This window comes from Scyliorhinus canicula, chromosome 2, assembly GCF_902713615.1.
Source record: "Scyliorhinus canicula chromosome 2, sScyCan1.1, whole genome shotgun sequence".
NCBI classification, from domain to species: domain Eukaryota; kingdom Metazoa; phylum Chordata; class Chondrichthyes; order Carcharhiniformes; family Scyliorhinidae; genus Scyliorhinus; species Scyliorhinus canicula.
The window spans coordinates 196,399,317-196,416,259 of NC_052147.1; the positions used below are offsets into that span (position 1 = coordinate 196,399,317).

Below are 16,943 nucleotides of genomic sequence, written 5' to 3' on the forward strand. Positions count from 1 at the left end.
CATGGCAGTGTGTCTCTTTATCCTTCTGGAGTTTTGCGCTCTTTTGGGCAATCCTTAGCATTGGACCCAATAATTCAGCAGGCTTTGATTACTGCCTTCGATTTTGGCCAATAAAGGGGCGGGTGCCTTGATGGCGGGGCATGTCCTGAGCGGTCATTGACCATGGCTTTTTGGGCTCCCTGAGCAAAGGGAGTGGTGCCAATGAGTTTGTTTCTGTATCTGTTACCTGAGTACAGGTCTTTTGTTCTGGGGAAATGGGCCATTAGAATGCAAAGTAGCTGGGGATTTCGATAGCGTCTAGTTATCTGAGTTGCCAATATACATAAGCTCTGAGCACGAGTCCTGTGTTGACCATATTTCCCATGGTCCCTTGCAGGTGGCCATATTTCCCGGGTCCTTTACAAGTGGCCATCCCAGATGGCTACAATACATTTTAATACGTCCATCACCCTCTACTGTAATGTGAACTGTCCCCAATATATCGCCATAACCGTCCCAAGTTTCCAAGTCTTCTTGTCTTTCTCCAGAGTAAGCACAGAGAAATATTCATTGAGAATTTTGCCCATTTCATGCGGTTCCACACAGGTCCACTTTGGTCCTTGAGGGTTCCTAGTCTCTCTATAGTGGATTCACCATAATCCTCTCAGCCAAAGCTTCCTCATGCCCCCAATTCTCCCTCCTAATTTCCTTCTTGAATATATTCCTGTATCCCCTGTACACCTCCAGGAATCCCTCGATTCCAACTGCTTGTCCTTGAGCCATGCCCCCTTTTTCCGAGCCACAACCTCAATTTATTTTGTCAGCCCGGGGTCCCCACTCCTGCCAGCCTTGCCCTTACCCTAACCGGAACATATAGACCCTGAACTCTAGCTATTTCACTTTTAAAGGCCTTCCACTTGCCGGAGGGCCCTTTGCCCTCAAACAAGCTACTCGAATCAACCCTTGCAAGCTCCTATAGAATTCCATCAAAATTCACCTTGCCCTAATTTAGAACTTACATCTGTGGCCCAGTTTGGTATAGGGCTTTGAATAAAAAGGCAGGCGGGGGGGGGGGGTTCCACATCACATCGTTGATGGGCATTCTCTGATTCACTTGCCCCGCCATCAACTCAGCGAATTGATGATCCAGGCAACATTTTTTAAAGCCGCCCCAATGCACCGCAAATGTTCACTTCACCTATTGCCCTGCAAGCAAAATAGTTCTGCTTCTATTCAATTTAAAGTGAATGTAAACTTCTGTCATGACACTGCAACAATGACCTAGCAATAGGTTTGTCAAAACATGGGTCCTTATATAGGAACATAGAAATAGGATGATTCAGCCATTTGGCCCCTCAAGCCTGCTTTGCCATTCACCTAGATCATGTCTGACCTTCTACCTCATGCTACTTTCCTGCTCTACCCCCACAGGTCTTGATGTCTTTGTTGTTGGATAGATTTCTAAATATTAGAAGCAGTGTAGCAGTAAAGCAGAATGCTATCAGCATGCATGTGGAAGCTGACATCGCACCTGCGGGGGATGTCAGCAAGTGGCAGCACATGAATAGAATTGACAAGGGCATGATGGTGCATTGCTGAGAAAATAATGCCATTGTTCGATACACTCTATTGACATTTGGAGAGTGGAACCAACCAAGGCAGTTTCACCTAGAGCTAGATAATGGAGGAATGGCGTTGGTAGAAGCTGGCATTATCAACTGTGTCAAAACTGCAGAGAGGATTGATAATGCATCAATGTCAGAGACATTTCTAAACAAGTAATTGATGTTTGATTGGAAATATAAAAAGGACATGCTTTACCAACAGATTATTAAAAAAAAACTACATCTAAGATTTCTCAAAGAAGGGATCTATTTGTTTGCTTACTTTCTGCATGTTCAAGAGCACTATCTCTGTATGATTCAGCACCTGAATACTCCCATATTCTGTGTTCTTCGCCATGTGGTGTCACAATAATTGCTTCCTTTTGGTGATTAGTGTTCAGTTTCCTGCTGAAAACAACATTTAATTTCAACACAAAAATTGTTCAGGAATGTAATCATCCAACTTCAAACTACAAAGTACTGAATCGTGCTGCAATGGCAACCAGAATAATATATGGTCCAAACCCATAACTACAATAAGATAAAAATGTTTAGTAGCTAAAAATTAAGATGTTGAACATCATTACAGTGTTGATATCCTGTTCCTTCCTTGCTTGCATTCAAATGAATTGCAACCAGTTTTGTGCTGGCAATAACCAGGTGTATGTAGGGGTGTAGTTATGCTGAAGAATTAAGAACTTTTATCATTACTGCAAATGTTGATTACCAGCACATTTTACAACAATAATATTTATATTGGGCCAGTGACAGTACCGTCAGAAATGCTGGGCTAGAAAATGCTATATTAAAAAGGTCTCATCATCATAATAATAATAATAATAATAATCTTTATTATTGTCACAAGTAGGCTGACATTAATACTGCAATAATGTTACTGTGAAAATCCCCCAGTCACCACACGCCAGTGCCTGTTCGGGTACACTGAGGGAGAATTCAGAATGTCCAATTCACCTAACGAGCACGTCTTTCAGGACTTGTGGGGAGGAAACTGGAGCACTGGCAGAAACCCACACAGACACGGGGAGGGCATACAGACTCCGCACAGACAGTGACCCCAAGCGGGAATCGAACTTAGGCGCTGTGAAGCAACAGTGCCAACTACTGTGCTACCATGTTGACCAAATGATCACAATTACCAATACCCAAATATAATTTGTATCTATAACTGATAATGTAATTCTTTTCCCTTACCCATCATAAAGAATGGTGCCAGGATGACTAATGGATCGTTTCATCTGCAATATCGAAAAGGAAGTTACCATTTTGAAAATCATTTAAATTAGGCTTGCATCATAGCTTAATTCATATCAAGAGCAAATCATGAAAAAGACAAAGTTTGACAAGAAATAGCAGTAGACAAATTGCAAAAGCATTACTTAATGTACTTTTTTCAACAGTATCATACCCGAACCATCTGAACAGGTGTTGGTGATACAGGAGAGACAAGTGGATCAGTGTGAGAAAGTTGGAACATTTCAGGCTTAAACTTGGCATTGGCTATTTTCATACACTCATCAAGAGTTGTAATGAAGGTATTGCAAGTGGCACTGAGCAAGGATGAGGCTTCATTCATGTTCTATAAAACAAACAAAAATGGTATTTAAATATACAGATTTTACAATATACTTTAAATGTAGACTGCAAAATACTAAACTAGAAGAACCCAAAAGCTTTACATAATTTATAGATTCCATACAAAATGTTTTTAAATAAGTTATGTAATATGGAGCAGCACTTCACCGGACTCGTATTATTTGAATAACTCAGCTTTGTTTACTTTAGAGATTGAGCTGGCAACTGTTCATTAATTCATAAAGTTCTAGCAGAAATATAGACAAACACTTACCTTAACCCGATAATGAAGAAAACAGAAAAATAGAAGAGAGCATCTACTCTTTTTTATAATATTCATAGAAATAGTGAAGCTATTGAATTCATTTCCAGAGATGGTAGTCAGGGCACAAACATTCAAGATTATAATTAATTGGTGGATATAGGAATATTGGTACAAGTTCCCAAATGTAAATAGACCTTTTTGGTCAGATGGATGATGAGCACCAATGTGAACTTCTTGGGGCTTATGACCCATTTATATTGAATTCTTATGTATTTCTATGACCTGGGAGAATGATCTACACAAAGCAAAAAACGAAAGACAATCAGATGGACTGACTATAAAACTAGAAGAGTTTGACTTCAGGAGCTTCTAATTATGGCCCAACAGTCCACTGGATATCCCAGAGAGTTGGACATTTAATTTCATATCTACCAAATCTAAACTACCTATCCGTATATCTTCTGATACATCATACCTCGGCAGAGGATGAGAAACTTGGCTGGTCTTGTTTGACAGACTCTTGTATTGTCTGAACTTGCTGCATCAATAAGTCGCAGTACAATCGAAGTTCTGACATCTTAGTTTTGAGAGAGTCATTGGTTTCACTGATTTCTAAAGAATTCAAATAAAAATACACAATTTACAGATGAGCAGAAGGATTAATTTGCCACAATTACAAAAACAAGGTCAGTATCAGTTTGTTCAGCAAGAGCAAATATACGATTAGAATAGACTGATCAGGAAAGTCACTGCAGTACCGTCAGTTAGGTTTTTTTGCAACTTAGTGTAATTTACAAAATAAACATCAGTAACTTAAAAGTGCAACTAATGTTTTTCAACATATATCTAAAGGGTTATAATTGTTATATTTACTGTTATTTTCCTAATCAGCATGAGGTTAGAGGGCGCTGTCAATTACTTGTTTACTTTGGACATTTTCATATGATCATCTCTTAATGGCTTCAAGATCTAGTTACATTCACTAAAATGGGTATAAGAAATAGTGCGAGGATGACCAGAAAACATCAATTATCAGGAAAACAAGTTACACAGAGGGCTTATAGTTGCCTTTATTTGTGTTACACGTCTATTTGCAGTTAATGTTACCTTTTTCCTTTTTAGTCCTGGTGTCTGTCAGACATGCTTTTGAACTTCCTAGTGCCACCAACCATCTCTGCCTTTCAGCAGCATTAACTGATTTCACATAGAAATGCTGCTCTCCAGGAATAATCAGCTCCATTCGTGTGCTGTCTGTTGGATGCACTGATTTTAAATAAAAATAACTTATGAAATGCTCTTGTGGTATGTCAAGTGCAATAAACATTTTTGGATATGTGTATTTATAAACTACTATTGGTACTCTGATTTCCATAAAAAAAGTTAGCAATCTACAACAATCTACATGCTATCTGATAAATTATCAACATTTGATCCTCTGGATGAACCTCTAGTATGTGTGAATGAAACTGGTGCTTAGGACAGTCCACCCAAAATTCTAAAACGCAAAATTTAAAGAACTCTAAAATGAAGATCCCACAGTAGCATTATGTCACACAGATCATGGAAAAAAATGCATACGATAAACTAATTTCACTGATGATCTTTTGACTTAGGAAATAGGTTATTCTTTACCTTTAATTTCACATACAGCCATTTTGATACTTCCTTTGCTGCCTTTGTTAACATCATCCTGAGAATCATAATAGGAAAGTATGCCATTATCCAGTATGAACCAACGAGGCTGCCAACCTAGGAGAGAGAAATAGCAATTGGAAATCCTTATGTTTTGAAGCTTTAAAGTTCCCAGGACAGAAACTAGTTAACTTTTACTGCCTTTGGAACTGATCCTACCCAATTAATTTTGGTCTGGCCAAAATGACTATTTTGATCCCAATTCTGTACGTTAAAAGTAATAGAAAATCTTAAATATTAAGAGTCACGGAGTTTCTCCTTGCGTAGAGAAGCACAGATTAGATGCTGCAAAAGGTTAGCAAAACGTTCTGGAACCTGGCTCAAATCTAGGGAAAGGTGAATTAAAAGTATTTTGCCAGTTGTAGGTCAGGTCGAACCCAGTTCCTACGCACACAACTCCAAACTCCAAAATGGAAACACAACTCTAAACTCCAAAATGGAAACGCTACACATGTACATTTCAATTCAAATCAAGCTAAATATCGTTTTGGAAAATAAACATCAATTTGGAACTGGCTGTGTTACGCTCCAGACCCGAAAGTATCTGATAACAGCTCTACAATCTGAAATAGAAAAGTACTGAGTTCCCAGGACAAATATACCTCACCTTGCTTAGAACATTTAAAAAAAATACTTTCAGTGAAAGCAAGTTCAGAGGTCACATTGGCTGAAGCTAATGTGGTCTAGTTTGGAAAATAATGAGAAAAACTCAACTGTTGGTACCTCAAGTATACCATTGTCAGTGGTTTAGTAGTAGCATCCCTGACCATTATCTTGCTCAAGATTGCTTAGGAATATGCAGCTAAGGAAAAAATATTTTTAAATTTAAAATTCCACTCTCCATTTGATAAAAGTAAATATGAATTCAAAAACTGTGTTAAAGAAAAATGTATTTCCATTATATAGCAACTTTCACATCCTCGGCAGGTCCTAAAGTGCTTCACAGCCTATGAACTACTTTTGAAATGTAACAATTGTTTGTTTTAAAACATGAAATGTAAGCTGTCAATTTGTACACATCAAGGTAATAGAAACAGAGGTAACGGAGCAGTTAATCTGGTCAGCGAGGTATATATAGGAACATATTCTTATATGAAGGGGCAGCATGGTAGCACAGTGGTTAACACAGTTGCTTCACAGCTCCAGGGTCCCAGGTTCGATTCCAGCTTGGGATACTGTCTGTGCGAAGTCTGCATGTTCTCCCCGTGTCTGTGCGGGTTTCCACCGGGTACTCCGGTTTCCTCTCCCAATCCAAACATGTGCGGGTGAGGTGGCTTGGTCATGCTAAATTGCCCTTAAGTGTCCAGAAAAGGGTAGGTGGGGTTGCTGGGTTACAGGGAAGGGGTGGTGTGGGCTTGGGTGGGGTGCTCTTTCCAAGTGCCGGTGCAGACTCGATGGGCTGAATGCCTCCTTCTGCACTGGAAATTCTATGATATATTAGGAGTCGTAGACCATTCAGCCCGTTGAGCCGGCTCTGCCATTCAATAAAATCATGACTGATCTGATTGTGGCCTACTTACTTGCCTGCCCCTCCATAACCCTTGATTCCTTTGTAGATCAAAAATCTGGCTAACTCAGCCTTGCTGGAGAGGAGAATTCAGCCTCAGAGAAGAAAATCCTCCTTATCTCCATCTTAAATGAGAGAGCACTTATTTTAAAACTGTGTCCCCTAGTTCACAATTCCCCCATGAGGGAAACATTATCTCAGCATCAACCTACCGTAAAACCCCCTCAGAATTTTATATGTTTCAACAAGATCATAATTTATTCTTCTAAACTTCTAGGAGTATAGATTAACCTGCTCAACCTCTTCTCCTAAGGCCAACCCCTCATCTTAGGAATCAACCAAGTAAACTTGTTCTGAACTGCTTCTAATTCAAGTTCTGAACTGCTTCTAATGCAAGTAAGGAGACCAAAACGAGACAGCACTTCTAGTGCAGCCTCCTCAATGCCTTTGCAGTTGTAGCAAGACTTTCCTACTTTTATACTCCATCCTCTTTGCAAGAAAGGCCAACATTCCGTTTGCCTCCCTAATCACATTCTGGGCCGGCATGTTGACATTTCATGTGCTAGTACACACAGGTCCCTCTGTGCCGCAGCATTCTGCAGCCTCTTCCTATTCAAATATTTAGATTTTCTATTCTTACTGCCAAAGAGGAAACCTCACATTTTTGTACATTATACTCCACCTGCTAAATTCTTGTCCACCCACTTAACCTAACTATATTCTTTTGCAGATTCTTAGTATCCTCCTATCTATCTTCATATGGTTAGCAAATTTGGCTACAATGCAACCAGTCCCTTCATTTAAGTAATTAATACAGACCGTAAATAGCTCAGGCCCCAGCACTGATCCTCCCTGTGGCCACACGGTAGCACAGTGGTGAGCACTGTTGCTTCACAGCGCCAGGAACCCGGGTTCGATTCCCGACTTGGGTCACCGTGTGTGCGGAGTCTGCACGTTCTCCCTGTGTCTGTGTGAGTTTCCTCCGGGTGCTCCGGTTTCCTCCCACAAGTCCTGAAAGACATGCTTGTTAGGTGAATTAGACATTCTGAATTCTCCCTCAGTGTACCCGAACAGGCGCGGAGTGTGGCGACGAGGGGATTTTCACAATAACTTCATCGCAGTATTAATGTAAGCCTACTTGTGACAGAAATAAAGGTTATGTTAAGTTTGCCATCTTGAAAATGAATCATTTATCCCTAGATTTTGTTTCCCGCTAGTTAACCTGTCCTCTATCCATGCTTACGTATCAGCCCCAACATTATAGTTCTCATCTTGTGCGGTAACCTTTAATGTGGCACCTTACTGCCCTTTTCAAAATCCAGATACACAATATCTCTTGGTTCCCCTTGATTCACCCTATTTAGTATATCTCAAAGTACACTAATACATTTGTGAAACATGATTTCTTTCACAAAACCATGTTGACTCTGTTTGATTTTATTATGATTTTCTAACTGCCCACTACTACCTCTTTAATATTGGATTCCAGCATTTTCCCCAATGACAGACTTTTTGTTAACTGCCTATAGATTCTTGCTTTCTGTCTCCCTTGTTTGTTGAACAGAGGTGTTACATTTGCAGTTTTCCAATCTGCTGGGATCTTTCCAGAATCTAGGGAATTTTTGAAAATTACAACCAATACATCCACTATCCTGGCAGCCACTTCATTAAGACCCTAGGATGCCAGCCATCAGGTCCACAGGTCTTGTGAAAATCAAGTCCTATTAGTATTCCATTACTTTTTCTCTAGTATAGTGATTGTCTTAAATCCCACCCTCCCTTTGCCTCTTGATTTTCTATTGTTCTTGGGATGCATTTTGTGTCTTCAACAATAAGATGGATACATACTTGCTCAAATCCTTCGCAATTTCCTGTATCCCATTATTAATTCTCCTGTCTCATCATCTGAGGGACTAATGCTCACTTTAGCTATTCTTTTCCTTTTTATACAGGGACCGGACCCCTTATCTGGCATCCCAAAAAGTAGCTACACTCAATGATGGTGCCATATGTAGCAATTTGAAATTGGTGTGCAGATTACTTGGTCAAGCTCTCACTATATTTGGTGGCACCACTGATTGCTGCACCAATTACCTAGATGTGCAGATCATAATTGTCTCTCTGTAGTTCTAAAGTTCGAACCTATATTATCCTTAGTTTCATGTCAAAAAGGCCAGCAGGAAGTCCCGTGTCTGGCAGGAGCACCAAGAGGAAACATTTATCGCTGAGAATTAAGCTGAAAGTGAAGTTACTAATTGGGGAGAAAAGGGTGAACAAAGAAGAAAGAATTTTACAGCACAGGAGAAGGACCTTCAGCCCTCCAAGCCTGCACCGAACATACTCCCTGTCTGAACTAAACCCCCTGCACTTCCAGATACCATATCCCTTTATTCATGTATTTGTCAAGACGCCCCTTAAAAGTCACTATCGTATCTGCTTCCATTACCTCCCCGGGCAGTGGGTTCCAGGTTTCCACCACCCTCTGTGTAAAAAAACTTGCCTCGTACATCTCCTTAAAACCTTGCCCCTCACACATTAAACCTATGCCCCTCAGTAATTGATTCTTCCATCCTGGGAAAAAGCTTCATTCTGTCCATGCCCCTCTTAACCTTGTAGACTTCTATCAGGTTTCCCCTCAACCTCCGCCGTGACAGTGAGAACAAACCAGGTTTCTCCAACCTCTCCTTATAGCTAATATCCTCCATACCAGGCAACATTCTGGTAAATCTTTTCTGTACTCTCTCCATATCTTCCACAGAATCATAGAATTTATAGTGCAGAAGGAGGCCATTCAGCCTATCGTGTCTACACCGGCCCTTGGAAAGAGCACCCTACCCAAGCCCACACCTCCACCCTATCCCCGTAACCCCACCCAACCTGTTTGGACACTAAGGGTAATTTAGCATGGCCAATCCACCTAACCTGCACATTTTTGGACTGCAGGAAGAAACCGGAACACCCGGAGGAAGCCCACGCACACAGGGGGAGAACGAGGCGACTCCGCACAAACAGTGACCCAAGCCGGGAATCGAACCTGGGACCTGGAGCTGTGAACCAACTGTGCTAACCACTGTGCTATTGTGCTGCATTTGAACATCCCAGTACAGTAATCTGTTCATAGTGTGGCAGCCAGATATATATATATTCCAAGCGTGGCCTAACTAAGGTTCTATAAAGCTGCAGCATGACTTGCCAAATTTTAAAACTCAATGTCCCAGCCAATGACGGCAAGCATGCCGCATACCTTCTTGACTACCTTCTCCACTTGCGTTGCCACTTTCAGTGACCTGTACCTGCAGATCCAGATCCCACGGACTATCAATACTACTAAGGTTTCTGCCATTTACTGTATATTTTCCATCTGTATTAGACCTTCAAAATACATTAGCTCACATTTGTCCGGATTAAATTCCATCTGCCATCTTTCCGCCTAAGTCTCCAACCGATCTATATCCTGCTGTCTCCTCTGACAGCCCTCATCGCTATCCGAATTCCACCAACCTTTGAGTCGTCTGCAAACTTACTAACCAAATCAGTTACCCTTTTCTTCCAATTCATTTTCATATATTACAAACAGCAAGGGCCCCAGCACAGATGCTGAGGAAAGCCACTAGTCACAGCCCTCCATTCAGAAACACATTCTTCAATTGCTACCCTCTGTCTTCTATGACCGAGCTAGTTTGTATCCATTTTTGCCAGCTCACCTCTGGTCCCAAGCGACTTCACCTTCTGTACCAGTCTGCCATGAGGGACCTTGTCAAAGGCCTGACTGAAGTCCATGTAGACAATTTCCACTGCCCTGCCCTCGTCATGATCTTTGTCACTTCCTCGAAAAACGTAATCAAGTTAATGAGACACGACCTCCCCTTCACAAAACCATGTTGCTTCTCGCTGATACGCCCACTGATTTCCAAGTGGGAGTAAATCCTGTCTCGAAGAATCCTCCCCAATAATTTCCCTACCACTGACGCAAAGCTCACCAGCCTGTAATTACCTGGATTATCCTTGCTACCCTTCTCAAACAAAGGAACAACTTCGGTTATTCTCCAATCCTCTGGGCCCTCCATGTAGCCAGTGAGGATATAAAGATTTCTCTCAAAACCCCGGCAATTTCCTCCCTAGCCTCGTTCAGTATTCTGGGGTATATCCCATCAGGCCCTGGGGACTTGGCTACCATAATGTTTTTTAAGTACCCAATACCTCCTCCTTTATTTGTTTGTCTTAGTTAATGGATAATAGAAAAAACTCCATCAATCAAGACCGTCAATGTAGACAATGTGTTACTAGAGTGAATCCGGCAGCATCAGCGCTAGAAAACTCCAATTGATCACTTCATTACCATGGCCAAGTGAAAGTGGTCCATGAAAAGCTAGGTTTAACAATTTCATGTAAATTCTCATCAAGATGGTGTAACAAATGCTCAAAAACGCTATGGTGTACATCTGCTAAAGGTATGCGGCCAAAAGGCTTCAGGTGCCCATGAGGCTGCAATGGCATAATAGGATGAATTTTCCACAATAATATTGGAAGGTCTCACAACAGAGCAGATCATGTACAATGCTGATGAGACCTTTACATTAGAGAGATGTTCCCAAGAATACCAATGTAACTGCGGATGAGATAGCACCACAGGATTCGAAGGAACGAACGGCTTACTGTACTGGGATGTTCAAATGCAGCAAGTACCTACAAATATAAATTGCTTGTTATTGGTAAAAGTCAGAATTCTAGCTCTTTCAAGGGGGGGTCAAGGATTTTCCTGATATTTACAAGTCCAATAAGGGCTTACGGATGACTAATTTATCTTGATTGGTACGATAACCATTTTGGCCCTAAAGCCCGGGCTCATTGTCAGTCTGTGGTTCTTGCCGGGACTGTAACATTATGTTATTTTGTGATAATCGTGCTGCATATCCCAATGCTGAACACATCATGAGGGACAATTTGTTTGGAGTTTATTGGTCACTTGCCAGCCTATGGAAAAAGGCATTTAAATACAAGGCTGAATTCATGCACAAATGCTCACTGCACGCAGCAGAGACTTTGGATTTAAGGTGTTCCAAAATAATTCAATGCAAAAGATGCACTCTGTTTTGCAGGGAAGGCATAGGCCAAAGTACCCAAAGATATTTTGATAAATGGATGGCACAACTTGTGGCCATTTATCGTGTTTTTAAATGGCGACGGTGAAATTGCACCTTATTTTAATGGTTTTCGTGTGTCTGAAAAAAAAGTTAAAGATTCATTGGCATATGCAAAGGATTGTGTCATGTGCTGAAGCCAAGTTATTGGATGAAGAAGCGGTTGAGGATTGTCTGAATATTGACAACGGTGCTCTAGTTCACCTCCTTCCTCACTGATAGCAAAATACGTGACATGGTTATGAAAAGAATAAACAGAACAAGAGTGATAATGAAGATGATGAAAATGGTGGATGAGCATTAGAAAGGAATTAATTTATGGGATGGAGCAGAAGAGCTTTATTACGGAGCAGCATATTATGTGGCTCTACAAAATCCAAGAGCTGTTTCTGAAAGAAAGGCTCATCTATTTGAAACAACTTAAGCTGCAGTGGATATAATAATAATCTTTATTAGTGTCATATGTAGGCTTACATTAACACTGCAATGAAGTCACTGTGAAAATCCCATAGTCACCACACTCCGGCACCTGTTCGGGGACACGGAGAGAGAATTCAGAATGTCCAATTCACCCAACAAGCACATTTTCGGGACTTGTGGGAGGAAACCAGTGCACCTGGGGGAAACACACGGAGACACGGGGAGAATGTGCAGACTCCGCACAGTCACCAAGCCAGGAATCGAACCCAGGTCTAGTGCTGTGAAGCAACAGTGCTAACCACCGTGCCCCCCATTTATAATAATTTCAACTTCTGCAGCCTATATCTGTACAGCAGCTGACTCTTCTTTGGTTAAGATGGAATTTATGAAAATAAAGAGTAAAATAATAAAATAATAAAACAAAATAAAAGCCTTTTAGTCTTTATTTTTCATACTGTTATCATGCTTTAGAAGTGCACTGTATGAGACCCCAAATCCAATTTCTTTCTTTTTTTTTTAAGGTATCCTTTGCTGGTTTCAAACTTGCCCAATCCTCTGACCTACTTCTTTGCATCAATATTCGCAGAATTGTATGCCATTGCTTTCAATTCATTACCACCCTTAACTTCCTTGGCTAGTCATGGAATGTGCACCCTTCTGGTACAATATTTCTTCCTCAAAAGGAATATATCTTTGTTGAGAATTGTGAAATATCTCCTTAATCATCCTGGTGTATATGGATTTCAGTAAAGCGTTTCATAAGGTTCCCCACGGTAGACTATTGCAAAAAATACAGAGGCATGGGATTCAGGGTGATTTAGCAGTTTGGATCAGAAATTGGCTAGCTAATAGAAGGCAAAGGGTGGTGGTTGAAGGGAAATGTTCAGATTGGTGTCCAGTTACTAGTGGTGTACCACAAGGATCTGTTTTGGGGCCGCTGCTGTTTGTCATTTTTATAAATGACCTGGAGGAGGGCGTAGAAGGATGAGTGAGTAAATGTGCAGATGACACTAAAGTCAGTGGAGCTGTGGACAGTGCAGAAGGATGTTACAAGTTACAGAGGGACATAGATAAGCTGCAGAGCTGGGCTGACATGTGGCAAATGGATTTTAATGCAGAAAAGTGAGAGGTGATTCATTTTGGAAGGAATAACAGGAAGACAGAGTACTGGTCTAATGGTAAGATTCTTGGTAGTGTGGATGAGCAGAGAGATCTTGGTGTCCATGTCCATAGATCCCTGAAAGTTGCCACCCAGGTTGAGAGGGTTGTTAAGAAGGCGTACGGTTTGTTAGCTTTTATTGGTAGAGGAATTGAGTTTCGGAGCCGTGAGGTCATGTTGCAGTTGTACAAAACTCTGGTGCGGCTGCATTTGGAGTATTGTGTGCAGTTCTTGTCGCCGCATTATAGGAAGGATGTGGAAGTATTGGAAAGGGTACAGAGGAGATTTACAAGGATGTTGCCTGGTATGGAATGAAGATCTTACGAGGAAAGGCTGAGGGACTTGAGGCTGTTTTCATAAGAGAGAAGGAGGTTAAGAGGTGACTTAATTGAGGCATACAAGATGATCAGAGGATTAGATAGGGTGGACATTGAGAGCCTTTTTCCTCGGATGGTGATGTCCAGCACGAGGGGACATAGCTTTAAATTGAGGGGAGATAGATATAGGACAGATGTAAGAGGTAGATTCTTTACTCAGAGAGTAGTAAGGGCGTGGAATGCCCTGCCTGCAACAGTAGCGGACTCGCCAACACTAAACACATTCAAATGGTCATTGGATAGGCATATGGACTATAAGGGAATAGTGTAGAGGGACTTTAGAGGGGTTTCACAGGTCGGCGCAACATCGAGGGCCGAAGGACCTGTACTGCACTGTAATGTTCTATGCTCTATGTAAACGTCTGCCCTTGTTTCTCTATCTTTTTACCTATTTACCCAGTCCAATTTTGCCAATTCTGTCTTCATACCCTTATAATTGCCTTTATTTTTAAGTTTAAGATATTAGTTATGGGCCCACATTTCTCACTCTCAAATTGCATGTGAAATTCTATCATGTTATGGTCACTTTTGTCAAGAGGATCCTTTACTATCTCATTACCAGGTCTAAAATAACCTGGTTCTTAGTAGCAAAATGCTGTGAATTCTGGATTTCTGAAATTAAAACAGGAAGTTTTGAAAAATCTCAGCAAGTCTGGCAGCATCTGTGGAGAGAGAAACAGAGTTTACGTTTTGAGATGTGGGAGATGGCTTGGACATAGTTGAGTGCCCGATCAACCACAGTGTGAAAGGAACCTCGGCTCAGGAAAAAGCAAGACTTGCCAGAAGTGCCATTTGGTAAGGGAGCATCATCAAAACAAATGCAGCAGAGTCAGGGGAACTGTGAAAATGGGATGGTCTCCTTCCAGTAAGCAGAGTGTGAGGAACTGTAGTCGAGGTAGCTGTGGGAGTCAGAGGGCTTGTCATAAGTATTGGTGGTCAGTCTCGCACCAGAAAAGGAGAGAGAAATAAAAGAAGAAAAGTGTTGGAGATGGACCATGTGAAGGTGAGAGTGGGGTGGAAATTGGAAGCAAAATCGATAAATTCTGATATATTTTCATTTTTCTGCAGCCAAGGATCACCTGCACACCCTCCCCATCTACATTGGTTAACACTGCCCTCGGCCTTGTCTATCCAATTGCCCGCACTTCTGCTTTCATCTCCATCAAAAGTCCCCTACACACTTCTTTCAATTATGACAGTCGCTGCTTAAAATGCAATCAGTTCTTCTTTGGAGACCAAATATGGTTAGATTTACTGCTTTGCAGAGCGCCTCCATCACCTGTCATTTTAGTTCTCCACATGCTCTCATGCTGATCTCTTCTATCCTTGGCCTGCTGATGTATTCATCTTCAACAAAAGATCGTGGAACAAGAACTAATCTTTCAATGAGGCATTTCACAGTCCTCGCAACTCAACCCTAAGTTTAACAACTTCAGGTCATAATATCTGCTCCTATTTGTTTCCATTTTCTATGTAGGGATTGGGTTAAATTTTGTTTGTTTTCTCGTTTTTGCATTAAGGAGGGAGCTGTTGATCATCCTACTATTCTTAATTCCTCTGGACGCACCTTTTGTTTCTTTACTTTCACTATTACCTTTACACTCGCACTTATTTGTGATTTAAACTTTTCCGTCTTCCACACTATTATAGACCTTGGAGCCACCTGGGTTGGCCACTTCCTCACACAAAATGGAAGAACGCAAAGGTTACAGGGAAAAATGGACAGTTGCAAAGAGACAAGCAGTTTGCAGAATCCCCCGTGTATTCTAGCTGCTAAAGAAACCAGACAAAATTGTAACTAACGAGCTGCGCATATTAAGTGAGCGATTCCCAGGCACAATGGACACAACAATTAGAAGAGATTGAAACATTCTATAGAAGGTCAGACATCCTGGCGCCAGTGGAGTCTGAAACAAAGGACACAAATAAGGTGGAAAGAACCGCCCAGTGATCGAGGAACAGCCCCGTTATTGGGGAAATTCAAATCAATCGATTGGGAAGAGACCCAATCGATTGCAGGTTTAGGGAGGGTCCGCCCAGAAGGGTGTGAAGCCCCTGGGACCTATAAAAGTCAGGTCCCAGGACTGATTCTTTCTTCTTGACCAGCCGGCCCTCCCAGCAGAACACCTTTGCAGCAGAAGACCTTGAGAAGGAGAGGCCTGGTCAGCAGCCGCCATCACGTAAGTGTCATACAACGCACGCTACGAGAGTAGACACTCCTGACCCCTTTAGTCCACACCAACTGGAAGCCTGCGGATCCAGGACAAAGCAAGAGGCCATTGTTTCCTGATCCGGCAGTTCCCTTATTCCAGGTAAGTATTGGCCTGTTAGTGGTAGGAATAGCCTAGTCTTTTAGTGTTATGCATGAGTAGTAAATAACTGTGTTATAATAAACGTGTCTTGTATTGAACTTACTAACTGGTGTATTGAGTCATTGGTCTGAACTTGAACTTGAATCTTGTGGCGGTATCATAACTATACCTGGCGACTCTAGAGCTAAGTAATAAACAGAGCCAATTGAGTGTAAAGCACACTCACCCAGAACCAGCAACAACCTTTTTGTCCATCTTGAGGGTACGACATCCCTAACTTTTCCCAGTTCTGATTCAAGTTCATCACCTTTAAACATTAACTTCCTCTCACCACAGACGCTGTCAGACCTGCTGAGTGTATCCAGTATTTCCCGTTCGTTCAGATTTCCAGCACCCGCAGTATTTTGCTTTGGACCATAATTTATTGACTAGGTATCATTACCACCACAGCGGAGACGGATACCTTCAAACCCAACCCTGCCTGGCTCACCCGTCAGGTAATTGGTCCATTTGTACAGGATCCCTTCCATTTTCACATCTTTCGATTCGGCGTCACTTCTGCATCAGCTCGCCTTCACATTCAGGCCGCGGCCGCACCAAACCCCGAGTGGCCCAGTCCAGTCCAGCCCAGCCCGCGCTCTCGCTTTCATTGCTGCGCGGGCCTCGGTTCGCCCGTGGCCCCAGCCTCGGATACAAATCCCTCGCTCGGCACCATCCCGGCAGCCAGGCAACAACCTTCGTGGACCTTTGACCTCGCACCCTCGGCACCGGAAGCGTCGATCCGCAACAACGGCGAGGCGCGCGGCCTCTGGAAACGTCGATCAGAAGACGCAGCCGCAGAAGCGCCTGTCAACCCGAAGAGCGTGAATGGGGTGGGGTGGGGGTTGGCGGAGC

General features: G+C 42.1%; 1 protein-coding gene across 4 annotated transcripts in view; it reads right to left on the minus strand.

Moving 5' to 3' along the window:
- plekha3 (pleckstrin homology domain containing, family A (phosphoinositide binding specific) member 3) overlaps nucleotides 1-16,883 on the minus strand; it is a 40,378-nt gene extending 23,495 nt beyond the window's left edge. Inside the window, exons 1-7 of one of the 4 annotated variants that reach the window (XM_038789295.1) lie at nucleotides 16,540-16,883; nucleotides 5,074-5,190; nucleotides 4,549-4,704; nucleotides 3,917-4,053; nucleotides 3,010-3,180; nucleotides 2,796-2,839; nucleotides 1,867-1,991 (exon numbers count right to left, since the gene is read on the minus strand). In XM_038789295.1, the coding sequence (XP_038645223.1) occupies nucleotides 1,867-1,991; nucleotides 2,796-2,839; nucleotides 3,010-3,180; nucleotides 3,917-4,053; nucleotides 4,549-4,704; nucleotides 5,074-5,190; nucleotides 16,540-16,579 (790 nt within the window). In that variant the 5' untranslated portion in view covers nucleotides 16,580-16,883. The other 3 variants (XM_038789294.1, XM_038789293.1, XM_038789296.1) reach the window with 3 other exon arrangements.
- Nucleotides 16,884-16,943: the final 60 nt, after the last annotated feature.